The sequence below is a fragment of the Labrus bergylta genome, chromosome 10 (genome assembly GCF_963930695.1).
Source record: "Labrus bergylta chromosome 10, fLabBer1.1, whole genome shotgun sequence".
Taxonomy (NCBI): Eukaryota; Metazoa; Chordata; class Actinopteri; order Labriformes; family Labridae; genus Labrus; species Labrus bergylta.
Genome location: NC_089204.1, coordinates 8,524,105 through 8,551,928, shown reverse-complemented (window position 1 = coordinate 8,551,928; position 27,824 = coordinate 8,524,105). Strand labels below are relative to the sequence as shown.

Sequence of the window (27,824 nt, the reverse complement as noted above, 5' to 3'; positions counted from 1 at the left end):
TAGTGTTTCTTTATGTTCTAGTGTGTTTTTGTTACTTTCTTGAGTTCTGTGTGTCTTCAGAGTTTCATGACTTAGTTTGTAGTTCTCCTCAGTGTTTCTTGTATTTCTTGTATTTTGTTTTAAGTATTTTTCCTGTGTTTTTTTACTTCTAGTTTTTGGCTTTTGAATTAAGTTTTTATTTGCCTTTTTGTTTATTAAATATATTTAGTTAATTCTGCATGTGGGTCCAGTTCCTTGTTTTTCCCCTGAACGTGACAAGTTCAACTCCTTTTATGTCTGTAAGAAAATGTTGTGCATCTATTAGCTGTCTTTTGTTGACAGTCTCTCAACTTTCTCTTTTGTCTGCTGGTTCCACAGGAACAGCCTGTTCAGAATTGTCAAGGTTTGCTCTAAAATAATCGGTGCCCAGCACAACATCTTTGTAGTCATGCCGTTCTTATCGTGTCTTGGGTTTAATGATAAAGTGGTTTATTCCTGAGACTTCTGCTCCAGGGGCCTGTATGTACATCACTTGAATGTAGTCTTCAGTGTGGCCGCGGGTCATCCTTGAATGTCTTAGTTATGTATTTATTTCGGTTGTCCTTAAACTGAGCTTCTCATCTGGTCCTTGTGGGTGCCCAAACAGACCACACGAGGGTGTCAGCATGCCAATGCTTACCTTTGTCAAATACTGATCTGTTTGTTGTCTCTGATTAATCTCCTGCTGTTGTTTGTTTGTAAAGGTCTGCATTGTCTGGGTGGACTGTGGAACCGAATTGCCCTCTAGGATAAATCAAGTTTCCAAGTCACGACCTGATTGACAGGTGGGCGCGGTGTAATGGTTTGACAGCTCCAGCTCTCAGCCCCTTCATTAGGTTGACTGAAAGTTAGACTGAGACAGTATTTCCAGCAAGGAGACTGCCATCGATGGGACTCCAGCGTCCCCTGCAGGAACAGACAGGTGACATCACTCAGGCTTCAAACATTCATATTTAATGTGGTCTCAGGTAAGTCATGATCGCATACCTCGTCAGTCAGAACTCAAATATAGTCATCAAAGGTCTGAGGAATCAGGATCATGGTGGCCTAAGTTGTTCAGAGTTGATAATGTTCGTGTTCTCAGCTGGAGATTTCAAACATGTAATAATGAAAGATTCATGAATAATATTAAAGTGTTAAAGTCTCACTCGTGTTATCGTTCATGTGATTCAAACGTCTGAGTGGATGTTTCCTGGTTGAATGAACAGATGAATTTCCTGTTTCTAAGGTTTTATTGACAGTTTGGAGACTTTGAAACAATCACACATTCACTCGATGATGAGAAAAGAAAAACACCATGATTCTCACTTTGTCTCCAGTTTGATCAAAACTAAGAAAGAAAGTGTGATAAATTACATGAATGAATATTTGTCTCACCAACACATCAAGATATAACCCTGGACTTCCACCAGATACGTGTGCATTGTGTGTCCACTCCGGTCCGTTACGGCTCCGTGCACCCTGCGTCCTCACAGCCATCAGCTGGAGTGCCAAAACAAAGGAAATCCCGGGGTAATGTATGTGGTATAAAACTTTATAAACACACAAAGTCATTTTTATGAACCGTTAAAACGGAGTGTTTTATTCTGAAAATGTTGTTTCAGTATCTGACTTCCTGTCCCGCTTGTTCACTTGTTCTTTTCTCTGCTAATTTGATGCTCCATGCTCCGGCACTGGGCAGAAATAAAAAGTCCTGCGTATCTGCTGCGGAGGGCTCTGGACTGACGCAGCAGAGACACAGCTGAGACGCAGCAGAGACGATGCACAGTCAGAGGAAGAGCACACTTTGAATAAACGCCTGAACGGAGCGGTGACGGACTGAACACGCATCTGGTGGAAGTTCGCCGTAAGGGTTAGAGTTTGTGAGTATTCAAATAAAAACGTCCGTAGATGAAACTTTTATTTCATGACCGTCAGGCTGTCGATGATTGGACATTCCCCTGCAGTCCGTAAAAACATGTCTGACAGTAAACCACCACGTTCCTTTAAACTGCGTCCAATCACAAGTCGTCATACAGATGATTCATGATTTTCTAATGCGTGTCAACGCAGCGTCGGAGCTCTTTGTCTTCTTCTCTTTAGATCTTTTCAAGGTGCCATCTGTAAAAATCACACACTCTATCAACACGAGTACCCCAACATAGACTGTTGTTCATATTATACATTTAGACGGTAGGGATTGAATATGTTCTTACCTCAAATCGACTGTAAACTTTCCTCTCCTTCCTCATGCTCTGAATTCTCTCCAGCAGTTTATCACGCTCCTGGCTGGACTTTGGCGGTCCTCGGCTGATCCCTTTGTTTTTGTCTCTTTTTACATTTTTGTCGGCCTCGTCTTCTTTGTCGTCATCGGTGACCGCAGACTCTTTGGTCGCCTCATTCCTGCTTTGGCTGTTTGCAGAAATTTGCTCCAGAAGCAGCTTGGTGTCGTCTCTCAGGTTGCTGCTTGAGAGCACGTTGGCGGTGGATGAGTGGTATCGAGACTGAGTCGATTTCTGCTGCTTGGACTGATGTGACGGAGGAACCACTTCCTGTGATGTCACCTCTCCATGCTCATTTGTTGTCCTGCTGCAGACCTGATTGGTGGTTTTATGACTTTCGATTGTGACGTCTGAACATTTAGTTTCCTTCTCATCACAATCAGACATTTCAGACTCTTTGCTGACTTCATTTTGACTGTTTATGTCACTCTTTACAGCAGGTACAGGTGACTCTGCAGGGGCTGCAGCTGAAGGTTCAGGTGACTCTGCAGAGGCTGCAGCTGAAGGTTCAGATTCAGGTGAAGGGGCTGCAGCTGAAGGTTCAGATGACTCTGCAGGGGCTGCAGCTGAAGGTTCAGGTGACTCTGCCGGGGCTGCAGCTGAAGGTTCAGGTGACTCTGCCTGGGCTGCAGCTGAAGGTACAGGTGACTCTGCAGAGGCTGCAGCTGAAGATACAGGTGACTCTGCAGAGGCTGCAGCTGAAGGTACAGGTGACTCCGCAGAGGCTGCAGCTGAAGGTTCAGATTCAGGTATTTTGTAAAGCAGGTCAGTTGGTCTAGAAGTTTCTTTGGTTGGAGTTTGGCTGGAGTCTGATGTAACCAGACCAGGAAGAGAGAAGTGATCGGAGGGTCTTTGTGTCTGTCCCTCGTCAGTGGTTAAAACAGTGTCAGTCAGAGGAGAAGAAGCTGGTCCTGTTTGAGGTTCAGGTGTTACAGGTGTCAGGTGGAGTTCAGAGGGAGGGGCTGCTTGTTTTGATGTTTTTTCAGTTTGTGATTCAGGTACGTCTGAGGGCTCTCCACAGCTTCTGAATGGAGCTGTGTCTGAAACAGGAGAAATGTCAGAGCTAACATGAACAGACGAGTCTGCTAAGCCGATCTCACACGATGTTAACGTAGAAACAGGAAGTAAACGATCTTTGGTCGACTCAGTCAGTGATTGGCTGATAGAAGAGGCTAAGGGGCTGACACATTCTTTTCCATTCAGGACCAAAGTGTTGGAAGTGGACTGTGAGTGTTCTGGAACTGAGTAAGGAGGTTTGGTTTTAGCTGGAGAGGAAAGAGGAGCAGATCCAGAACCAGAACCAGACTCTGAGGACCAGCTTTGTACTGGTCCTGCATGGTTTTCCCAGGATGATGGGATCTTCTCTGAACAGGTGAGTGGACAGTAATCCTCTGAGGTAGAATCCAGGTGTGTTTCAGGAGTTCCATGCGCTACAGAAGGAACATCATCAGGAACAGGGATGTTGGGTGCCGGGGGGTGAATGGAGCCTCTCTTACACTCTGCAGAATTGGACAGCTTTCCTTCTTTACCCTCAGGTGTTACTGTTTCTGCAGAAACATGCAGCGAGGCTTCTGATTGGCTCTTTGGTTCATTCTTATCTGGATCTGTTACATTTCTGGTTTGTTTACTTCTTGGGCTTTGGGGGGAATCAGTCTTTGACAGTCTTTCCTCCGCGTTTGACTGACCTGAACACTGACTGATGAACTTTGAGGATTCTGTAGATTCTGTTTTCCTAGCATCCTTTGCAGCCGTATTTGTTTCTAATGAACACTGCTCGTCTTGCTCCTTTTTCACAGCGATATCATTTGTTGGTTCACTCTGTGGTGTTATGGAAGCCTTAACTTCTGCAACCTTCTCCGCTTTGCGTTTTGCTGCCAACTCTTTGAAAAACATGAGCCTCTTATCAGGATCACTCATGTCGACATAAACAGGAGCAGTGAACAGAGGTTTCTGAGGTTGTACTGGTTGATCAGTTTTTTGCAGCTCAGGCTCAGAACTCTTAGATGGGGGCGTTGGTTCTGAGGAGTTCACTGGATCCACAGATGCTGGTTGACATGACTCTTTACCGTCAGGGTTCTGTGAAAGATCCTTTGAATGTTCGTCTCTTTCTGAGTTTTTATCATCTGTTTTACCATCTCCATCGTCTGCTTTGGGTTTGTCTGTGGCAGAATTATCAAAGGTGGACGACTTAAAGTAACGGCTCCATTCGAAAGGCTCTCTAGCAGTAGACCTCCTTTGTCCAAAAACCTGAGACATGTACGGTAGTTTTTTCTGGTCTGCCTCATTTTTGTCATCGTCCGCATCCTGTTGGCCTGGAGTAGTTTTCTTATCTTCAGCGGTATGCTGTTGGTCCAGAGAGCTGAATATCAGAGATGATCTCAACCTGGAGCTCCTTTGAACGGCTGCATTGTACTTCCTCCGGAACGACTCCTCCCTTTGAACAGTTCTGGGTTGCTTTGGCTCTGCCTCCTCTGTCTTCTCCCCTTCAGTGGTGGATGATGATTCTGACTGTGTCGGGGTTGATTTGGATTCTCCTGCAGTTGGTTGGTCAGGCGGTTTCTTTGGCTGCTCTCTTGCCGTGGTTTTAACGTAACTTGGCATCTGACTGGCCCTGGGTAATGCAGGAATCTTAAACTCTCTGACATTGGGGATTTTAGGGACAGCTAAATCTATTCCTGATGCTGTTTGTTGAATTGAGTCAGAGGGATCCTCAAAAGGATCTGATGCAACAGGTGGAGCCGATGGCAGCCCATCATCTCCTGGATTATCATAAGCACTGAGGAATGAGCTGATCCTCCAGTTTCTCAGCCCTCGTTTCACCGTGGGATCCTTTTGGTCGCTGTTAGGCTCCAAGAAAAAAGGCTTCTGATCACTCTGGTTTGATGGGGTGGGGGATGTCTGGCAGGCATACAGCTGGCCTAAACTCAGCCTTCTGGGTTGTGATGAACTAAACTGTAAATCTGTTGCAGGGGGTATTTTCTCTGAGCCCCGCTCAAAGTCTGCATTTCTGGTCGATGATAAATAGTTCAAAACAGGGTCAAAGTTCTCATGTCTCTCTACCTCTGGAGGTACACCTAGTTCAGAGTATTGATCTGCTGAATGAAAGTCTTGGTTCCAGAAGCGATCATAGCTGCTGTAATCTTGATAAGGCTGCTTACCTCTGTGAAACGGATGCCCCTGGTCCTCAAGTTCTGGCGCCCCCTGTGGCTGTAAGATCGGGGATGAGTACCGACCATGAACGCCTTCAGCATAACTGTGACGTTTAAAGCTTGGATTTTCCACCATTGCTATCCTGGAGGGGCCCTGATCGAAAGACGGATCCATGCCTGACTGCTGCGACGTGAATCTGCCGTAGACATCAGCCGGGCCATATGGGACTTCCTGTCTTTTAAGAGGCATCATTCTCCAATCAAGATCCATACGCTCATCATGGGAATGTCTCGCCCATTCTTCTGGGTGAGCCGTATCCAGTGACTGATGTTTCTTTGGCTCTCTGTACAGTAAAGGTCTTTCACATGAGAACTTCCTCTTTTGTAAATGGACAAGGTCTTCCATTGGAGGAAGCATATTGTCGATCATCAGCGGCTCAGACTGAGCGAACAGAATACGAAACTCTTCATCGAAGGTTGAGACGAGCTGTCCAAGGAACAGGTGTGCCATACAGCGGTGGAGTTTCTCAAATGACCACATGAAGCTGGAAAGAGAAAAAGAGTCATTCAATAGTAGAACGTGTTTTAAAACCAATCATGTATAAAACTATCAATTATTGATTAAAATCAACATATGTGACATTGTGTGTCCCTTCTTACAGACTCACCTGTAGACTATGACTCACCTCTAGAATCAGACTGACCTATTGACTATGACTCACCTGACTCACCTATAGACTATGACTCACCTGTAGACTGAGACTAACCTATAGACTATGACTCACCTGTAGACTCAGACTAACCTATAGACTATGACTCACCTATAGACTATGACTCACCTGTAGACTGACACTAACCTATAGACTATGACTCACCTGTAGACTCAGACTAACCTGTAGACTATGACTCACCTGTAGCCTCAGGCTGACCTGTAGACTATGACTCACCTATAGACTATGACTCACCTGTAGACTTAGACTAACCTATAGACTATGACTCACCTGTAGCCTCAGGCCAACCTGTAGACTATGACTCACCTATAGACTATGACTCACCTGTAGACTTAGACTAACCTATAGACTATGACTCACCTGTAGCCTCAGGCCAACCTGTAGACTATGACTCACCTCTAGACTTTGACTCACCTGTAGCCTCAGGCTGACTTATAGACTATGACTAACCTATAGACTATGACTCACCTGTAGCCTCAGGCTGACCTGTAAACTCACTCATCTATAGACTATGACTCACCTGTAGACTATGACTCACCTGTAGACTATGACTCACCTGTAGCCTCAGGCTGACCTATAGACTATGACTAACCTATAGACTATGACTCACAAGTAGACTCAGGCTGACCTTCAGACTCAGACTGACCTATAGACTTTGACTCACCTGTAGCCTCAGGCTGACCTGTAGACTCAGACTTACCTATAGACTAAGCACACCTGTAGACTCAGACTGACCTTCAGACTATGACTCACCTGAAGACTCAGACTGACCTTCAGACTCGGACTAACCTTCAGACTCAGGCTAACCTATAGACTCAGACTCATGCTCACATGTAGACTCTGACTCACCTGTAGTTTCCACTCAGCACGGCCCGACAGTCCGTCAGCAGGAAGCGATCCATCATCTGACCTCTGAAGGATTTCCCTGAGCGGCAGTGATAGGTGATGCCAGAGATAGTTCTCACACGCAGAGACTGAAAAAGACACATTCAATATTATAAATATAGTGTAATAAATATTCAGCATCCTGTGACGTTTGTACTGTAAGCTAGGTAGCAGCATTTTACTAGCATCAGCACTGATACACAGAGGACAGAAAATGGCTGCTTTTAAAGTTACCTTCAATTTTAGAAACTTTGATTATTATCAATGGTAAACTTTGAACTGTCTGATTCTTCTTTAATAACGTCTACATAAGAGACAAATGTTTTGTAACATCACTTTGAACTGAATTAAACCTCCGTTAAATCCAAGGAAATTACCTGAATGTACAAAACCAACAAATTATTGACAGCAAACTCATCACATAGTGTTCAATTGAACATTAATCATCCAGCATTTAAACCAGAAAACAACATGAATACCTGTGTATAAGCTCACCTGGATCAATGATAACAGAGTGTACCTATGTATGAGCTCACTTGGATCAATGATAACAGAGTGTACCTGTGTATAAGCTCACCTGGATCAATGATAACCGAGTGTACCTATGTATGAGCTCACCTGGATCAATGATAACAGAGTGTACCTGTGTATAAGCTCACCTGGATCAATGATAACAGAGTGTACCTGTGTATAAGCTCACCTGGATGCTGTTCAGGTCGACTCTGCAGTTTGACACCATGTTGACAAAGTGATGAACGTTCTCTTTGTCTAACAGGAGGTAAACGGCAACATTCCTCATGGCAGCACTGAGAATATCCGCAAATATGTCAACGTCAGTAAACATGTCCATCGCTATAGCAACCACCTGAAATGGGAACACCATAAAAAAACATGAAAACAACAGGGTTAGGATCATTCATCACGTCAAACCTTTATTTAAACAAAGAACATTTCAATGACATTTATCTGTTCTTTATGAATAGAATGAACCAGAAAAACGATAAATATAACAAAAACAACAATAATAATAATGGTGAATTGGACTTGATCTTGTAACGTTCTTTTCTAGTCTTCTGACTACTCAAAGCGCTTTTACACCACAAGTCACACCTACACATTCACAAGCTGTTGATGCAGCACATTTAAGAAGGAACTTACCTGCCATCAGTGTGTGAATGTGTATGAATGGATGAGTTAATACTGATGGACTCGTTACTCAGCAGCCTCTACCATCAGTGTGAATGTGTATGAATTGATGAGTTAATACTGATGAACTCTTTACTCAGCAGCCTCTACCATCAGTGTGTGAATGTGTATGAATGGATAAGTTAATACTGATGAACTCTTTACACAGCAGCCTCTACCATCAGTGTGTGAATGTGTATGAATGGATGAGTTAATACTGATGGACGCTTTACTCAGCAGCCTCTACCATCAGTGTGTGAATGTGTATGAATGGATGAGTTAATACTGATGAACTATTTACTCAGCAGCCTCTACCATCAGTGTGTGAATGTGTATGAATGGATGAGTTAATACTGATGGACGCTTTACTCAGCAGCCTCTACCATCAGTGTGTGAATGTGTAGGTGTGACTTGAGGTGTAAAAGCGCTTTGAGTAGTCAGAAGACTAGAAAAGATCGATAAAAGATCAAGTCCATTTACCAAACTTGGGATTAAATGTCTTGACCAAGGTAACATAAAACATGTGGCTGGGGATTGAAACCCCAATCTTCAGATTGAGAGACGACTGACTTTACCACTGGGCCACAGTCAGTAAAGATATTAATTAGAATTGTGATGGCCAAATAAATAAATAAATAAATAGATAAACAGTGAACATGAAAACAAACACAGTCAGATGAACACAAATTTAATTTCGCACCTGTGTGGCGTTCTTAATGAGTCGCCTGGCCTGCTCTTTGATGCTGGGCATGTCGGGCTCAGGGGGGTTGACCAGCGTCGTGACCTCTGTGGGTCCGATGAAGTGATGAATCTGAGGCCATCCAAGGTCCAGACCCGGGGCATCCAGGTCAGAGTGCAGGGGCCAGTACGTGTCTGAGGAGCCGTCTCCCCCCTCCTCCAGGAAACGTTGTTCGGGATGCTCGCCATACTGCGGCACTCGGACCGACCCCTGAATGTACTCAATCTCCGCCAATGACAGGAAGTCCACCACATCCGCTTTGAGGAGGAACTCATAGTACCCTTCCAGGCCATCCTCCACCAGCGCATCCACTGCCAGACGGTACTCCTCCCGGTAATGAGGGGGGAGGTAGTTTGGGTCCAGAGGGTTGTCACCCGCAGAGGAGCACTGAGAGCGCCGTGCCATCCTGCAGAGGTGGGGCCAACAGAAACACTATTAACTGTTTATAAATGTATGATAATAATAATTATAACATTTGATAATAATTATAATCTGGTTCAGCCATGGGATTCTGAAAAAGAGACAAATTAGACCGAAAAATATTTTAAGGACAAAGAGTTCATCAGTATCAACTGTTCATTCATACACATTCACACTGATGGTAGAGGCTGCTGAGTAAAGAGTTCATCAGTATTAACTCATCCATTCATACACATTCACACGCTGATGGTAGAGGCTGCTGAGTAAAGAGTTCATCAGTATTAACTCATCAATTCATACACATTCACACACTGATGGTAGAGGCTGCTGAGTAAATAGTCCATCAGTATTAACTCATCCATTCATACACATTCACACACTGATGGTAGAGGCTGCTGAGTAAATAGTCCATCAGTATTAACTCATCCATTCATACACATTCACACGCTGATGGTAGAGGCTGCTGAGTAAAGAGTTCATCAGTATTAACTCATCAATTCATACACATTCACACACTGATGGTAGAGGCTGCTGAGTAAATAGTCCATCAGTATTAACTCATCCATTCATACACATTCACACGCTGATGGTAGAGGCTGCTGAGTAAATAGTCCATCAGTATTAACTCATCCATTCATACACATTCACACACTGATGGTAGAGGCTGCTGAGTAAATAGTCCATTAGCAGAGCTTATGGTAGAGAAGATGAAATTGAAGCCTCTCAGACCTTCAGACTGAGAGAAGACCAACTCTACCACAGAGCTACAGCTGCCATGTTAACATCAGTGGGTTCAATTCAGACATTGAAGGGTTAAATTCTTTGTGTGTTACAAGATGACGTCAGAGGCAGTCTAACCTCAGGAACACTGATGGGTGTGGCTCGCTGCAAAAACTGAACAAACATTTCTAACTTCATGTGAAGCAACAGCAGATTTTTATTCATACAGAGACGACACACTTAAACACAAACTTTATATAAACCTGAACTGTTCAGCTCATTGTCCCAACACGTTCAATAACATATCAGCTGAGTGTGTGTGTGTGTGAAATCAAACAGCTGCTGCTAAAACAAACACGCGCGCTCACACGCACACACACGCACACGCGCGCACACACACACACACACACACACACACACACACACACACACACACACACACACACACACACACACACACACACACACACACACACACACACACACACACACACAGAGAGATCACCGTCAGAAACTGAAACTTCGCCCCGTCAAACCGAGACAGAGCTCGTGATACGTTCACATGTTAAACAGGTCTATGCCAAACTGAACATGTTTAAAAAAACACAGTATTAACCCTAACCCCCCTAACCCCCCTAACCCCCTAACCCCCCTAACCCCTGTACCCCGTGAACACGTAACGCCTCTATAAACACGTAAACTTTACTCCGGAAAGGGAGCAGTCCGGACCCTGGCTTGGACTCACCCGGATGCCGTTGAGTCGTCAAACTCTTCTCCGGTTAAACTTCGGACTCCACATCTTCGTAGACTTTTCACTCGCTGTCTCTGACTCCTCGTCCAGGTGGGAAACTCGACGAAAGTTTAGTGTTTCTTCACCTTTTCGTCACCAGACAAACCAGTTTGTTTCATCATGCTGTAGGCATGTTGAAGAGAGAGAGAGACAGTGAGAGAGAGGGGAGAGAGAGGGGGGAGAGAGAGAGAGGGGGGGGGTGTAGAGAGAGAGAGAGAGAGAGGGGAGATAGAGGGAGGAAGAGAGAGAGAGAGACAGACGGGGGGGGGGGGGGGGGGGGGGGGGAGACAGAGAGAGGGAGAGAGACACAGTGGAAGAGTATACAGTTTTATATAAATATATATACAGTATATTATATAAACAGTGTTTGTCGTCTGGACTCTGACTCTTGTTATATGAGTCAACTTTTCAGACAACTTTATCAGCTGATTATTGACTCATCAGGCTGCTCCTGTTGATATCATTTATTACTGTTTTTATTTTAAAATAATTAATTTTAATTTTGTATCGGTCGTCGATCTTTTTTGGGTATATAGTCTGGATCAAACTTTATTCATTACATATATATAAATATAAACTAAATCCCCACACTGCTGAAGCTTCTCTGCCTGTTGAACCAACAAACACTACGGAGGAGCACAACAACACACACTCCTTCTCCTCCTCTTCCTCCTCTTCCTCTTTTTCCTCCTCTTCCTCCTCCTCCTCCTCGTCCTCTTTTTCCTCCTCGTCCTCTTCCTCTTTTTCCTCCTCCTCCTCTTCCTCTTTTTTTTCTCTTCTTCCTCCTCCTCTTCCTCTTTTTCCTCCTCCTCATCTTCCTCTTTTTCCTCTTCTTCCTCATCCTCCTTTCCTCTTTTTCCTCCTCCTTCTCCTCTTCCTCACCTGACAGCAACCTGCAGGCTTCTGACGGGAATGCTTTTATTTTGAAGGAGAGAGAGAGAGATTACAGGGAAGTTTTCCTTTTTTGGTTGCTTCACTTTGAGTACAAAAATAGAAAATCTACTCCAACGGCAACTCAACAGGCCACGGACGAGGAGGTCGGGGAGGGGTGGGGGGGGGGGGTGAGGCGGTGCACACTCAACAGACACACAGTTTAAGGTTTAGTGGTGGGGCCAAATGTAGATCTTTCATTGGGCGGATGTCCTGATGGTGCTCCTGCTCACACGATATATTTTCAGGTCTATTGTGTTGTATCCTGCAGCACATCCTGGAACCTGGTGGGACAATGTCCAAGACGACATCTGAGATGATGTCCAAGACGAAGTCCGATACAACGTCTGAGCAGTCTAGAACGTCCTTGAAATGTCCTTGAACGTCTCAGGGGAAACAGCTAGTTTGGCTCTTCTGAAGGAGAAACTGAAACTGAAGTGACAAACCACACATCTGGACAAGTTTGATGACGTTGTGATGTCACTGCAGGATTTATCAAGAGTCTGCAAGACCAATGTCATCGGTACATGTTCCCCGTACATGTTCCACCCACACATATGTCATCGGTACATGTTCCACCCACACATATGTCATCGGTACATGTTCCACCCACACATATGTTGGTACATGTTCCCCTCACACATATGTCATCGGTACATGTTCCCCTCACACATATGTCATCGGTACATGTTCCCCTCACACATATGTCATCGGTACATGTTCCCCTCACACATATGTCATCGGTACATGTTCCCCTCACACATATGTCATCGGTACATGTTCCCCTCACACATATGTCATCGGTACATGTTCCACCCACACATATGTCGACGGTACATGTTCCCCCCACACATATGTCGACGGTACATGTTCCCCCCACACATATGTCGTCGGTACATGTTCCACCCGCACATATGTCGTCGGTACATGTTCCCCCCGCACATATGTCATTGGTACATGTTCCCCCCGCACATATGTCATCTGTACATGTTCCACCCACACATATGTTGGTACATGTTCCCCCCGCACATATGTCATAGGTACATGTTCCCCTCACACGCTCAACATGTCAGATGTGTCCTTGGCCCCAAATTGCTCCCTCTGTTTCAGTGGTGGTGTATGAATGGGATTAGTTACTTCTGATCGATGATACTACATAGTGACCACTACCATCAGTGTGTGAAAGGGTAGGTGTGACATGCAGTAGTGACTTTAGTAGTCAGAAGACTAGAAAAGCTCAAGTCCATTTACCATACATGCCATAACATTTATAGAGTTTAGATTTTTTTATGTATACTGTATATGTTTTTGTATCATTTATTTATATTTATCACTATAACCATCAAATCCACTATAACCCTAACACCACTAAACGAACACTGTCCTGATAATAATACATCTTTTATATATTTTATAATTATTTGGAGATATCAGAGAACAGTTGAAGTAAAGATAGAATGAAACCGTCTTTATGTGTGTGTGTGTACATATGTGTGTGTGTGTGTGTATGTATGTGTATACATGTATGTTTGTGTGTGTGTGTGTATATATATGTGTGTGTGTGTGTGTGTGTTTATGTGTGTGCGTGTGTGTGTGTGTGTGTGTGTATATATGTGTGTGTGTGTTTATGTGTGTGTTTATGTGTGTGTGTGTGTGTGTGTGTGTGTGTGTGTGTGTCTGTATATGTGTGTATGTGTGTGTGTGTATATGTGTGTGTGTGTGTGTATGTACATGTGTGTTTATACACACTACACCTGAATATCCCACCTGGAGTCTCTCATCGTCCTTGAGGAGAACCTTTACTTTACACAGATGAATTATCATGAATCATTAAAACAATGCTTCATGTCACCGCCAGGAGGCGCTCTGATTTTATTTGCATCAACAATCTACCACAATAATGGCCAGTAAAGAAGACTTAAATGACGTTTCCCAGACAACGGAACCCCGCGCTGAATCATCGAAGATCGTATATATATGGTAAGATGTATCACACCACAGTTAACGTGAGGTTGTTTTATCAGCAGACATTACTCACAGTAAACCTTGATGGTTATTGGGAGATGGTTGTAATGTTCTGCGTTTTGTGGTGAAAGTGAAGCAGTTTATCATCAGCGCTTATTGGTTGTTCAGTCACTGACGATCCGATATTTGGTGGAGAGTGAGACCTCTTCTTTTTTATCCACTCTGGTATTAGCATGGCGCCATGTTTGTTTGATGAGCAGTAATGCCCCGTTTAAGCGAAACTTTCGCTCCTTCTGTTTCCACACCTTTCACCTGCCGTGGGTAACACCTAAAATACCTGAGACATGGCGGGAGTCATCCGGAGGCTCGATGAGACTGTAGTGAACCGCATCGCTGCGGGAGAAGTGATCCAGAGACCCGCCAACGGAGTCAAAGAACTGATCGAGAACTGGTAACGAAAACAGACTGTAAAGCCCCCTTTCCCCCAGAACTAGGGTCTTCTTAGGAACTACGTGCGTTTCCTCCCAATGTACCAGGGTAGAAATGTAGACCTTAAATAATATAATTATACCGTAAATAATACAAAAAGAGCCCGTATATACTGTAAAGACTACAACAACATAAACCCAGTGTTAGGACATGATAGGAAACTCTGTATTTCATAGCTGTCAGTTGCAGCTTTTATAATTCACCATCTCTTCTAAGGTATCGACCTCAGACACAGGTGAAGGTCTCTTTCTCATACAGGATGACATCTTCACCTCCCTGAAGTTCACGGAGGTCTGGGGTGATTTGGAAGTGTCCTTTTGTTTAGGAAGGTTCCTAACAGAGAAATGAAGCATTTAAGTATCGGCCATGACAAGAGTCGTTCTCTGAAAGCTAAGGAAAGGTCCGTTACTGTGTTTTATTTTGAAATTGACCGGATGCTCTGTGCGTTTCCGTGTCTGACTTCCTGTCAGGGCTGTCATATTCTGTCCAGCTTGACTCGTGCCTGCAGCATACTCCGGTGAAACCCTCATTGGCATGTTGTCATGGTTACGTAGGTTTCAGGGTTTAGGGCAGTGGTTCCTAAAGTGGGGGTCGGGACCCCAAGGTGGGTCGCCAGCCACTAAGAGGGGGGTCGCGAGATGCCTTCCATAAAAAAATAAAAATCATTTAAAAGTGCATAAGTATATCTTTTTACCATTTTTGTAAATATACAAAAAGTAGTCCAATGTCATATAAGACAGTCTCATTAAGTGAAATGGAAATTACATTTTTAATTTTTTTAGACTGTTGTATTATTTTGTGTTACTAGTTTTTGGATAGGTTTATTAGTGTGTGCGTGGCTGTCGCTACGTTATATACCTAACTAACCACCTTAAAGAACAGTGGGGGGGTCCCCAGTTTCTGTCACCCTTATTTTGGGGGTCACGACCTGAAAAGTTTGGGAACCCCTGGTTTAGGGTGTAGGCTTTAGGGTTTAGGGTGTAGGATTTAGGGCTTAGGGGTTAGGGTTTAGGGAGGACATCAAGATTCAGCCATAGACTCTCAGCGTATTTGAGACGGAGCGCCGGAGACAGACTGCAGCGCTCGCTGTGTGAACACAATGCGGCCCTGACGGACCGTGGCGAGCTCGGAGTGTGTGTGAATTGGGGTTAAGAGACGTTTTTATCCAGAGGAAGTTTTATTCAACATGTTACTTCAGAATGTTTTGTGCAGACGTTACGTATATCTTTCATAAATGTAACGATTCATTTCATTGGCTCCATTTTCAGAACTTTGTAGTTTCACCACGGCAGACCCACGCCATTAACCTCTGCCGGCCCATCTCGTTTAATGACGTGGCCTAGTGGAAATGTGGTCGCCTTTCCCTAAGTCCTTTATGAATGAAACATCTTTAACCTCATTACCTTTTCCCCGGCTTCATGCTGCGTTCAGGTGATCAAAGTGTCTGAGTTGTGAAGTTGTTCTTCAGGTGTGTTCAGGTGATTTCAGTTCAAAAAGTCTGAATGTTGAAACAACAAACAGCGTGGACACTAAGAAGAAGAAGGTCAGTAAAAGCAACTGTTAAAGTTATATCTGAGCAGAAAGTTGATGTGCAATACGTGAATTAATACAAAGTATGTTAACATTGATGAAACAGGTGATGACGAGTCTGACGTCAAGTCGGGAAGTCGAGCACCTCATTCTTTTCCGACTCGATGAGGCATTCATGTTCATTTTATAACTCGGGACCTCGGCTGCCATGCTGCTGTGGTTTGAGAAGTGAAAGACAGGAAATGCAAACGTTAGCTCATTATCGTTAGCTAACATGTCAGCTCGATGTGTGGGATCATAGAGATCATTACTCTGAGCTGACACACACACACACACACACACACACACACACACACACACACACACACACACACACACACACACACACACACACACACACACACACACACACACACACACACACACACACACACACACACACACACACACACACACACACACACACTTCATGACTCAGGCTTCTTTGTACCCGGGTACAGAGGCTTGATCTAGGATCTCCTGAATGTATGAACTGAATCTGAGTGTTGATGTGTTGACATGTTGACATGTTGACATGTTGGGTCGGCCCTACAGAGTAATAAACACTTCTGTTCTAACTGGAACAGAGTGGATATAAACATCAACGATGCACAGACCTAAAAAAACAAAACTTAATATCAGGTGTGTGTGATCCGCATAGGTCTGGGTCTGGTTCTGGACCGTGGTTCGTTAATTAGTGACCTCTGTTTTATACTTCATTCTGTTTTTAATGTTTCAGCCTAGATGCAAAGTCAACCAACATCCAGGTCACCGTGAAAGAAGGCGGACTGAAGCTTCTCCAGATTCAGGACAACGGGACCGGGATCAGGGTAGGCCAACGCACAGGTTTACTTTCAAAGAGTTGGTGGGGGGGGTTGTCTCTAACCGACAAGACCGTTATGTGTTAAGGAGGCAGAAGGGTCAGCTCCACTCTGCCCCCTGCAGGTCAGAGGAGGTCTTTAACAGTGTGTTTGATTCGGGGACAGAAAGAAGATCTGGAGATCGTGTGTGAGAGATTTACGACGAGCAAGCTGCAGACATTTGACGACCTGTCAGAGATTTCGACGTACGGATTCAGAGGAGAGGTGAGCAGCTCAATCACTGTTCAGGTTTTAACCACAGGTTGTTTTTCTTTACACTTCCTGCTTTCATTTTTCAGGCCCTTTCAAGTATCAGCCATGTAGCTCATGTTACCATAACAACAAAAACAGCTGAGGCTAAGTGCGCCTACAGGTGAGCTTACGATTTATTTCTGTGGTCTCCTTACAACATAAAATACACAACAACAACATAAAATAAACAACAACAATGATGATAATGGTTCTGTGTTCATGCAGAGCGAGTTACAGTGACGGTAAACTGAGAGGAACTATGAAACCCTGTGCAGGAAACCAGGGAACACAGATAATGGTGAGTTCAAGATACACACAAATATTCAGTCTCTCTGTCTCTCTCTTCTCATATGTCTTTATATTTGCTGCAGGAAGTGAGCCTCAGTCTCCACCTGTCCATGTGGACAGAGCTGACACTCTCTCCATCTCTCTCTCCCCCCGCCCCCCCCCTCCTCAGGTGGAGGATTTGTTCTTTAACGTGTCGACGAGGAGGAAAGCTTTAAAAAGTGTTGCTGATGAATACTCTCGGATCGTGGACGTGGTCAGCAGGTCGGACATCTTTGTTTGTTTGTTATTGATGACCATATGTGTTTATTTGTTGATGTGTTCACTTTGATATTTCAGGTACGCCATTCACAACTCAGGAAAGAGCTTTTCTGTCAAAAAGGTGAGCCAGGTTTTCTCTTTGAATCATTTCATCTCTTCAGGAAGTTTTTAAGAGAAAACGTTGTTTTTCAGCACGGAGAGACGGCAGCTGACGTTCGGACTCAGCCCAACGCCACCGTCATCGACAACATCCGAGCAGTCTACGGAAACGCTGTGAGCAGGTAAATAAGCCCGATGATGACGACAACAACAACAACAACAAGAACAGATGAATGAATGATGTGTTCCCTCACAGGGAGCTGATTGAGGTCGGCTTTCGGGATCAAAAACTGAACTTTGAGTTCAAAGGATTTATCTCCAACGCAAACTACTCGGTGAAGAAATGCATCCTGATCCTCTTCATCAACCGTGAGTCCCCCCCAGATCTTCTGGTCCAGATTATTCTTCTGGTTCAGTATTTTCTTCTGGTCCAGATTATTCTTCTGGTTCAATATTTTCTTCTGGTTCAGTATTATCTTCTGGTCTGTCTCAGATCGTCTGGTGGAGTCGAGTGCCTTAAAGAAATCCATGGAGACGGTTTATGCTGCTTACCTTCCAAAGAACACACATCCTTTCCTTTACCTCAGGTAAGAGGCTTACCCTACCCCCTAACCCCTTACCCCCTTACCTCTTAACCCCCCTGACTATCATCAGTGATGTTTCTCGGGGGGGTCACAGGCTGATCCTCGTTACATAATATTTACCTTTTGAATCTCGCCTGTTTCTACCTCTGACCTTTTTATTCCTCAGTTTGGAGATCGCTCCTCAGAACGTCGACGTGAACGTTCATCCCACCAAACACGAGGTTCACTTCCTGCATGAAGACGCCGTCATCGAGTGCGTCCAGAAACACGTTGAGAGCAAACTGCTCGGCTCCAACGCCTCACGCACCTTTTTCACACAGGTGACACACGTCAACACCTTGTCATAGATCAGAGATCAGTGATCAGAGATCATAGATCAGTCACTCTCTCTCTCCCCGCTCTCACACATCGACCTTTGTTACCGTTCCTTTGAGTTGTTTGACCTCACTTTGTGATCCCTAACCACTTCCTGTTTCTGTGCTTAACATCATGGCTGTATCCGAATTGCCAAGTACATACTCAATCTTTCAGTAGGCAGTAGGCAGTATGCAGTTTGTACTATCCGTGCTGCATACTGTTAGTACCTACTATTCAGTATGCACACACAGTAGGCAGATATTTGTTCCTAATTCATCTGATTCATTCAGTATGGAAGTGACGTCATTTACGTTTCCAGAACCGGCCGCATTCACCCGTTTTTCAAGAAGAGTAATGCACATATACAGTCAGGGAAACAAACCAATATCACAATGTAAATCAAGTAAAAGACAGATTAAATAACTAAATAACATAAAGTACAAATGAAAGACAGTAATATACAGAATATAAAGTAAAATAAACAAATAAAGACGCATTTAAATAGTGAAATCATTATTTAAATAGAGGGAGAACGGTTTTATAATAATGCAGACATTTGTTATATTGTCTGTTGTTAATTAAAAGTAGTGATTTCAGACGGGACTTTAACTCTAGATTAAAAATGTATTCAATTAATCCACGCTAGTTTGTTTTGATTTGGAGGCGGACGTGAAGTGACGATTTGTTTAATTTCGCACTGCATTGTGGGTGGTAAAATACAATTCATTTCCTGAAAGCACGCATCTGATCCATACTAATCGACCCAAAAAATGCATACTGAATGACCACAAAAGTTCAGTATACTGAAAAGTACGTACTGAACTGTGACAATTCGGAAAGGACCCATGTCCTAACCTTCCATCTACAGGAAGAGCATTACTATATTTCAAAATAAAAGCACACAGCTAGTAAAGTACTCTCAGGTGAAGACAGGACAAACCTTCAAAATAAAAGCCTTTTTATTTTAAAATTTGAAATAAAGGAATTTACAACATGCAAATAAAAATGTGATCATGATTAACTATTCTAATCATTTGACAGCTAATATGTGTGTGTGTGTATAGACCTTGTTACCTGGTCCTTCAGGGGTTGAGGTGAATCCTTGTTCTCGCTCCGAGTCTTCAGAGAGAGTTTACGCTCATCACATGATCCGGACCGACTGTCGCTCCCAAAAGCTTGATGCCTTCCTCCGTCCTGATGCTAAACCTGATCCTAACCCTGATTCTAAACCTGATCCTAACCCTGATCGCAAACCTGATTCTAAACGGGCTCAGACTGGTTCTGATGGCGAGATGGATGATGATGTCGCATTGATGGAGGCTCTGACTGAACACGAGGAGCTGACAGAAGAGGCCAAAGGTCACAGGTGATTCAAATGTGGGTGTGCGTTTATGACAATCATTTACTGTGTGCAGGTTTCTGTAAACACACCTCTGTTCTGTGTGCGTGCATTGGACAGAAAGCGATCCAGGAAGGAGGAGGAAGAGGAGGAGCTTACAGCCGCCTCCCTTAAGAGACGAGTCATCAAACTGAACAGCATCAAAGACCTTAGAGCAGAAATCAAAGAGAACACACACACAGGTAAACAAACAGGTACACACACGGGTACATGTGATCGCTGGTGCACTTATCAGGTGTACCTGGTCTTGATCTCATGTCCATTTCCTGTTTGCAGGGCTTCAGGACGTCCTGCAGAATCACTCGTTTGTGGGCTGCGTTGATCCTCAGTGGACTCTGATTCAACATCAGACCAAACTGTACCTGTTGAACACTAGCAGACTCAGGTGAGCGCTACAGAACACCTGCTTCTGATTGGTTCTGTGTCTCACCTGTTCTCACCTGTGTGGTTCTGTCTCAGTCAGGAACTGTTCTATCAGATCCTCGTCTACGACTTTGGGAACTTCGGCGTGCTCCGACTGTCGGTAAGAAACGATCAAGACAAACTCGCTGCAGTTTGAAGAACCATAAAAATCATGTTCTGTTCTGATGCAGTGTCCCGCCCCCCTCTACGACTTGGCCTTGTTGGCGCTGGACTCGGAGGAGAGTGGCTGGACCGAGGACGACGGTCCCAAAGATGGTCTTGCTCAGTACATCGTGGACTTCCTGAAGAGAAAGGCGGAGATGCTGAAGGACTATTTCTCTATGGAGATCGACCAGGTGAGCAGTCTCTCCTCTGGACTCAGGTACTGGCTTTGTCACAGTGTTGCATTCATAAATACAACACACACCTGTGGTTCTGAATGTGTTTCCCTGCAGGATGGGAATGTGAGCGGTCTGCCGTTGCTGCTCGATAACTTCTCCCCTGTGATGGAGGGTCTGCCCATGTTCATCCTGAGACTCGCCACAGAGGTGATCCTCCTGCAGCGTGTGTGAGCCGTCTGACCGCGCCAACACACCCTGACCTCTCTGTGTGTGTGTGTGTGTGTGTGTGTGTGTGTGTGTGTGTGTGTGTGTGTGTGTGTGTGCGCAGGTGAACTGGGACGATGAGAAGGAGTGTTTCAGAGACTTCTGTAAAGAGTGCAGCTCGTTTTACTCCATCAGGAAACGCTTCCTCCTGCACGACGACTTGGTGAGAAAAACGTTAGAGCCTCTGAGGAGGAATTCTGTCTTAGACACAGATGATCAGGGCTAACAGGGCTGTGTGTGTTTCAGGACTCGGAGGGGAACTCGTGGCGTTGGAAAGTTGAACACGTCATCTTCAAAGCTGTGCGCAGTCTCTTCAGTCCTCCGAAGAGTTTCAGCGAGGACGGCAGCGTGCTGCAGATCGCAAATTTACCCGATCTTTACAAAGTGTTTGAGAGATGCTGAACATTCTCTCATCAGCTACTGTTCCTTTCTCTGTTTGAAATAAAAACAAATTGATGCGTTTAAAGATTTCTCTGAAAATAGGAAAAGTCATCAGCGAGAGTCGCTGAAGAGACGAATACAAAGGGACAGAAATCAGCTGATTAACAGTCAACACATTCTAATGATGACATCATCTTCTGAGTGACGGTGACATCATGGTCAGAGTGATCAGTTGTTTCACAGGAAGTTAATAAAGGTGTTGAAAGTGAAAAAGGAGTCGTCTGTAAATCACACTTTTATTGAGCAGAAATCTTTAAATATTTGAAACCTTTTAGAGAATCGTCAGCTCGTGTAAAAGGCACTTCACTGTGAGGAAAGAGCGGAGCAGCCGTCACGCTTTAAAAGCTTTTTACTCATTCATGCAACTTATCAAAACAAAACAAAGCCCCGCCCCCGAGCAGAGAATTAAACATGACAGATTATGTAGTGAAATGTCCTCGCCTCTCTCCCTATGGTGAACACGCGCGTGCTCTTCTGCTACTTTTAGAGGTTACTAATGTCCGAGTGTTTGCGCTTAGAGTTGCTGCAGACGCAGTTTGGCAGTGGGAGGAGATTTAAAGGCTTGATGGTGAGAAGACGCCGCTCACTGCTGAGACAGCAGAGCGTTCCTATTGGCCTTCATCTTCTCCAAACGCTTCACCAGGTGGTTATTGGTCATCTCCATCTCCTCCACCTTATCCAGAGCCGTACGCAGCTACACACACACACAAACACACTCTGAGTGACCTATTCATCTTTAATTATTTATCTTTGTTTGTGTAAACATGTTGACCTTTACCTCTCTCTGTAGTTTACGTTTCTCCACCTTCAGTTCGTCCTCCACTCGTTCAGAATTATCTGCAGCAGCTTTGTAACGACTCACCTGACCTTCAAGTCTGTTGATCTGAAAACAAACAAACAAACAAACAAATCCAAATCAAAACACACAGTTGGCCCCTGCAATCATGCTCAGGAGACCCCTCCACTGTTTGGAGTGTAGGGAATAATATTCACCCTGACACGACACGACACCTCACATCACACATCACCCATCACCCCGACATCACCTCACATCACACATCACCCATCACCCCGACATCACCTCACATCACCCCGACATCACACATCACCTCACCCCACCCCGACATCACACCTCACCCCGACATCACACCACACCACACCACACCACACCACACCACACCACACCACACCACCCCGACATCACACCACACCACCCCGACATCACACCACACCACCCCGACATCACACCACACCACCCCGACATCACACCACACCACACCACCCCGACATCACACCACACCACCCCGACATCACACCACACCACCCCGACATCACACCACACCACCCCGACATCACCTCACCCCAACATCACACATCACACCCCAATATCACACATCACACCACCTCACACCACCTCACCTCACCTCACCTCACCCCGACATCACCACCTCACCTCAACATAACCTCACCTCAACATCACACCTCACCCGGACATGAAAAGACTGAAGAGTGAATGTGTTGTTATCTGTAACTCAGATACTCACATTTTGTTCCATCGTACCCATTTCCTGTTCTGCTTTAGAGATTTTGAATTTGTATTCACTGATCTGTCTGTTAGCGTCTCCTGCAGGTGAAAGAACAGTGAGATTCAAACTGTCATCTTTACAAAGTGTGTGCTGAAGGACGGGAGTAAACTCACTTTGCATCTCGATGAAGTGAAGGTCTGTACCGTTCTCCACTCTCTCCCCATCAGTGAACGCACCGTCTGTCTTCGACTGTTTCTGTCTCTCATCCTCCATCTGATTCTTCAACTTCCTGATCTGAGACAGCAGCTCGTCCTTCTCCTCCGCCAGCTTACGAAGCCGCACATCTGGGACAACACGGCATTATTTATTTAGAGTTTGTTTATATGAAGAAAGGAAATAGTCAGATTTCAATCAATCCTTCTTATGTCTTTGCAAAGAGCAGTCTGTGTCACCTGGACTCACCTAAAGGACCCTCCCCTGCAGACTCCAGCACCTGGGCGGCCTCCTGAGAGACCACCGTAATACCTGAGGACGGACACTCGAGATCCATGTCTCCGTTTGGAGTCCCATCTGGGATAATGACAAGTCCATGTTTCTACAGGGCGAGAGAGAGAGAGACGGAGTGTTTGATGCTGGCTGCTCGTCACACCTGTTGGACAGGTGGAGGATGTTTGAATAGATTAGTGAGAAATGATTTTTATTAATAAGTCATCCTGACTGATTTGATCATCTGAGGATAAATCTCTTTATGAATATAAAACACAGCGCTCTGAGATCCAGGTTATTCCCCTGCTGTCACTTCTCCAGGACTCCTCATGGTGGCGCTCATGAAATGAATGAGGACGTTGTGTGTCGATGACCTGAACTTGACCTTTTATGGACATTTAAATAATGAATGATTTCCGGTTTCATTAAATGAAGCGTCGTTACCCTGTGTTCACCATCACTAGTTGTTACCATGGTGACGTCTCCTCTACACTCGACTGGTTACCGCTAATAATATGTAGAACACTGTTGTCATGGTAACAGTAAAAAATAAAAAAAATATGAAATAAGATACAAATAAATACATTTAAATGAAGCTCCTCTTAGTGTGACGAAGACTCACCTCCGTCTTCATCTTCACTTTGATGTCAGAGAGCTCGTCTCGGAGCTCGTCTCTCTCACTCCTAATGCAATCAAAGTACTCTTTCTGTCTCTCTAGAGCCTGTTCCGGGGGGGAGGAGCAGGGGACGAGGAAGGTGGAGAGATGGCGGGGATGTGGAGAACAAGACGATAACAGGGGACCAGGGAAGAAGAGAGGAGGGGACGAGGATAGAGGAAAGGACAAGGAGAAGAGACAAGGGGAGACGAAAAGTTGGGACAAGGAGAGGAAGAGAAGACAGGGAGGAGAGGAAAGGAAAGAAGGACAGAGGACAGATAAAAGAATGGCACAAGTGGAAACAAGGTTGGAAAGACATGCAACAGTTTTACACACACACACACACACACACACAGGTGAACATGCTGACAGCATGGCAGGTGTCATGGGGAAAGGTTAATGAATGAGGATTGACTGTGCGTCCACTAATTGACCTCTAATTCATCTCTATTTGACCTCTAATTGATGGTTACTAATTGACCAGGTCCTTCACAGGTGAGCATGCATGTTGTCACATCTTTAAATATTTTTATCTTATTTCACAGACTCAGCACAGTGTTAGCTCTGTTTTCACAACATGCAGAAACACACACTGTGGGGTCAGGTCCAGGTGAGAACCGGTCTAAGTGGGGACCGGTCCAGGTGTGGACTGGTCCAGGTGTGTTAAAGCCTACAGGTGTCCATCATGCAGAGACAGCATGAGTTACCCCGATCTTTTTGTCCTTCCAGTTTATGGTCTCCTGCAGGTCGAACATCTCCCTGCTGAGGGCGTCTACCTGAGTCTGCAGCCTCTGGTTCTCCTGGTGCCACAGGTGACAGGATGAAGAGGAGACAGGTGACACCATGAAGAGGAGACAGGTGACAGGAGGAAGAAAAGAACACAGACAGAAGAAGAGAAAATGAAGCAAAAACCAACAGGTGAAACATGTGAAACAGGTGAAGGAGGACACGACAAGGAGACAGGACAGAGAAGAGAAGGGGAGGGGCCCTACAGCTGTCACTCAATCCATAGCAGGTTCTTGTGGAGCAGAGCGCCCCCTGCAGCCTGCACAGACCCATGTACAGGTGTATGATGAGGTATGATGAGGTCATGTGATCACCTCTATGAGCTCGTCTCTCTGTCTGATCCCCTCCTTCAGTTCTTCCTGTTTGTGCTGCAGAACCGAACAGGTGTGCTTCTGCCGCTCCAGCTCCTGAAACACATTTTAAATATGTATTTATATGAATACTATATTTATATATAGTGTCTATATCTCTGAGAGTGTGTACTGCGACATGCACAGATTGACAGGATGAATTGCCTCAGGTACGTCCTGTACGAACAGGTGTGTTCCTCACCTTAGTTTTTTCCTCCAGCTCTCTCTTCATCTCCGCCGTCGTCTCCTCCATCTCCTCGATCACGTCCTTCAACGTGTCCACCTGGTAGATCAGGTTTCCTTTGTCGTTGTCCAGTTGAGCGTTAGACACCATCGCTTTCTTATATTTCTCCTCCACCTCCACCAGGGACTCCTGAGGGGGCGGAGTCACAGCTCAGCTCACCTGAGTGCACCAGGTGCTTATTCACACTTAAACACTTTAGACCAAACACACTCCCTTCTTAAAGTAAAATCAAGATTAGTGAGGTCATAACAGTGAGAAACATCTGAGATGTTGCCATGGTGACAGGGATCAAAAGTGATGAACCAACCAGGTTAGTGATGAACTAACCAGTTAATGATGAACTAACCAGGTTAGTGATATACCAACCAGGTTAGTGATATACTACCAACCAGGTTAGTGATGAACTAACCAGGTTAGTGATATACCAACCAGGTTAATGATGAACTAACCAGTTAATGATGAACTAACCAGGTTAGTGATATACCAACCAGGTTAGTGATATACTACCAACCAGGTTAGTGATGAACTAACCAGGTTAGTGATATACCAACCAGGTTAATGATGAACTAACCAGTTAATGATGAACTAACCAGGTTAGTGATGGTAAGTGGGGTGTACAGACAGTAGACCCTCTCTCTCTAAAGCGTTTATGATACAGCTCTCTTGGTTTTGCCGTGAGGTCCAGAGATAGAGCGCCTGCACTCTGTCACATGCGCTCTCTCTCTCCCCCGCTCTCGCTGTGTCGCACACGCAGCAATTTTATGATTCAATGAAAATTAAATAAAAAGAGGTTGGAAATATACTTGTGTGGCCATAAATTTACCTGGGCTGCCCGCCCAGCTATCCTCTATGAGTGGGAAACACTGGATAAAGCAAAGGAAGGATGATGAACCAGACAAGACCAGGAGCAGGCAGCGACAGAGACAGAAGCAGGCACAGTGGGGAGAGGTGAGAGTGAGGGGGGTGGGGAGGATGTGGGGTTAGTGACTCCCAATAGTACAGGAAGAAGCAGAGCATGCTGGGAGCCCCTATACCTTCAGCTCTTTGAGCCCCTGCATGTAGCGCCCCTCTACATCCTGAATCTGGTCCTTTAGCTCATAGATGTCCTGCAGAGCACAGGGAGGAGGAGGGGGGGGGGTTATCAAGGAGAGTTACAGAGCACCCGAGCTGCCATCACAGACATATGACCCCCCCACAAAATAACGAAAAAAGGTTAAAGCAGTAAGAAACAGACGATCAAATGTAAAGGGGAAGCACTGTAACCTTGAGTTCCTCAGACAGAAAACGTGTTTCAGTTTTGTATTTTTGCCATTTAGTTGTATGAGATATTTATCAATAGTAACTGTAAATTCCAGGAGATGTCAGTCAGCTAAGCTCCTTTGCGGTTATTTAGCTTTTTTCCAGAAAAAACAAAGTTTCTGACTAGGTAAGAACAGTACCTCATGACCTTTGTGCCTAGGGTAGCTGCCACCAACAGTACCTGAGGACCTTTGTGGATCAGAGGGTAGCTACGAGTGGGATTAGGTACCAACAGTACCTTTGTGGATCAGAGATTAGGTACCAACAGTACCTTTGTGGATCAGAGGGTAGGTACGAGTGGGACTAGTTTCCAACTGTAACTCAGGACCTTTGTGCATCAGAGGAGAGCTACTAGTGGGACGTAGTAAAATCAGAACTTCAGGGACTTTGTTAAAAATGTATTTCAGGACCTTTGTGGATGAGATGCATAAAGCAGAACCCATGGCCCCTATAGCCCCATCTTGAAAACACACAAGTGTTTGAAAACTGAACCATTACAGTGCTGTGTCAGCCGGATAATCTTTAAACAGTTGTTAGCCTAATTAAAATGTGCTCAAACTGGGATGCAGTAAATTTCACAATATAATACAAAGAACACTTACCACAGCGTTTTTCTTGAAATTAGCTAATTTACGTGAAGCAATCAACCCCGTGTGTAAAACAACATAGCCTAGCTTCTGAGCTGCTTTCCTTCCAGTCTCTCCCTAAAGGGGCCACGCTGACCGACCTCTAAGGTGGATAATATTCTGACCTCATAATACCACACTGAAAAAATACATAACCATCCCTTTTAAGTCCTGGTGAAGAAGAACATGTGTTCATCAGAGTATTGACTCTAATAATAATAATAGGATATTAAATAAACTGTATGAATGTGTGTTCTCACCCTCAGCTCGCTCAGGCTGGTGTCGGGGTCGTAGATGCTGCCTGTGTCTGTGCTGCCACGACGTGACGACGTGCCGCCAAGAGACGCCAGAGTGGCTGCTGAGAGGCCGGGCGTCGCACAGCGAGACGACGGCTGGAGAGAGAGAATTTATCCATCAATCAATCCATCATGTTTTTTACAGAGAAACTAAAGAGTA

The 27,824-nt window shown here is 44.8% G+C and overlaps 3 protein-coding genes across 12 annotated transcripts in view; 1 reads left to right on the top strand and 2 right to left on the bottom strand.

Annotated features, from left to right (window-relative positions):
- Positions 1-1,231: 1,231 nt before the first annotated feature.
- Positions 1,232-11,081, bottom strand: fam83ha (family with sequence similarity 83 member Ha). The gene is made up of 6 exons (XM_020660597.3): positions 10,854-11,081; positions 8,930-9,374; positions 7,745-7,909; positions 7,009-7,133; positions 2,214-5,973; positions 1,232-2,118 (listed from the first exon to the last, which is right to left on the bottom strand). Exons 2-6 carry the CDS (start codon positions 9,371-9,373, stop codon positions 2,107-2,109), a joined length of 4,506 nt encoding a protein of 1,501 aa, XP_020516253.2. The 5' UTR covers position 9,374; positions 10,854-11,081; the 3' UTR covers positions 1,232-2,106.
- A 2,932-nt stretch (positions 11,082-14,013) lies between these two features.
- mlh1 (mutL homolog 1, colon cancer, nonpolyposis type 2 (E. coli)) lies at positions 14,014-21,474 on the top strand. The gene is made up of 19 exons (XM_020638272.3): positions 14,014-14,244; positions 16,591-16,681; positions 16,838-16,936; positions 17,011-17,084; positions 17,189-17,261; positions 17,421-17,512; positions 17,588-17,630; positions 17,702-17,790; positions 17,865-17,977; positions 18,102-18,195; positions 18,359-18,512; positions 19,614-19,915; positions 20,009-20,130; positions 20,225-20,333; positions 20,408-20,471; positions 20,542-20,706; positions 20,806-20,898; positions 21,020-21,118; positions 21,202-21,474. Exons 1-19 carry the CDS (start codon positions 14,138-14,140, stop codon positions 21,355-21,357), a joined length of 2,139 nt encoding a protein of 712 aa, XP_020493928.1. The 5' UTR covers positions 14,014-14,137; the 3' UTR covers positions 21,358-21,474.
- A 144-nt stretch (positions 21,475-21,618) lies between these two features.
- The window catches only part of lrrfip2 (leucine rich repeat (in FLII) interacting protein 2), a 28,445-nt gene continuing 22,239 nt past the window's right edge, over positions 21,619-27,824 (bottom strand). For 5 of the 10 annotated variants that reach the window (XM_065959238.1, XM_065959239.1, XM_065959242.1 and 2 more), the window contains 11 exons: positions 27,629-27,760; positions 26,478-26,549; positions 25,402-25,572; positions 25,164-25,256; positions 24,771-24,863; positions 24,031-24,129; positions 23,385-23,517; positions 23,096-23,266; positions 22,941-23,020; positions 22,175-22,279; positions 21,619-22,090 (listed from right to left, as the gene is read on the bottom strand). In XM_065959238.1, coding sequence (XP_065815310.1) covers positions 21,980-22,090; positions 22,175-22,279; positions 22,941-23,020; positions 23,096-23,266; positions 23,385-23,517; positions 24,031-24,129; positions 24,771-24,863; positions 25,164-25,256; positions 25,402-25,572; positions 26,478-26,549; positions 27,629-27,760 — 1,260 coding nt within the window. In that variant the 3' untranslated portion in view covers positions 21,619-21,979. The remainder of the gene's footprint in view (positions 22,091-22,174; positions 22,280-22,940; positions 23,021-23,095; positions 23,267-23,384; positions 23,518-24,030; positions 24,130-24,770; positions 24,864-25,163; positions 25,257-25,401; positions 25,573-26,477; positions 26,550-27,628; positions 27,761-27,824) is intronic. The other 5 variants (XM_065959240.1, XM_065959245.1, XM_065959241.1 and 2 more) reach the window with 3 other exon arrangements.

Bases quoted from the DNA above. Each gene is read 5' to 3' on its own strand.
- fam83ha (XM_020660597.3), bottom strand. From the start codon at position 9,373: ATGGCACGGCGCTCTCAGTGCTCCTCTGCGGGTGACAACCCTCTGGAC. The intron at 7,910-8,929 runs GTGCGAAATTAA...TTCCCATTTCAG, and splicing joins TCATTAAGAACGCCACACAG to GTGGTTGCTATAGCGATGGA. The intron at 7,134-7,744 runs GTGAGCTTATAC...TGTCTTTTTCAG, and splicing joins TCGACCTGAACAGCATCCAG to TCTCTGCGTGTGAGAACTAT.
- mlh1 (XM_020638272.3), top strand. From the start codon at position 14,138: ATGGCGGGAGTCATCCGGAGGCTCGATGAGACTGTAGTGAACCGCATC. The intron at 17,631-17,701 runs GTGAGCCAGGTT...GTTGTTTTTCAG, and splicing joins AGAGCTTTTCTGTCAAAAAG to CACGGAGAGACGGCAGCTGA. The intron at 20,899-21,019 runs GTGATCCTCCTG...GTGTGTGCGCAG, and splicing joins TCCTGAGACTCGCCACAGAG to GTGAACTGGGACGATGAGAA.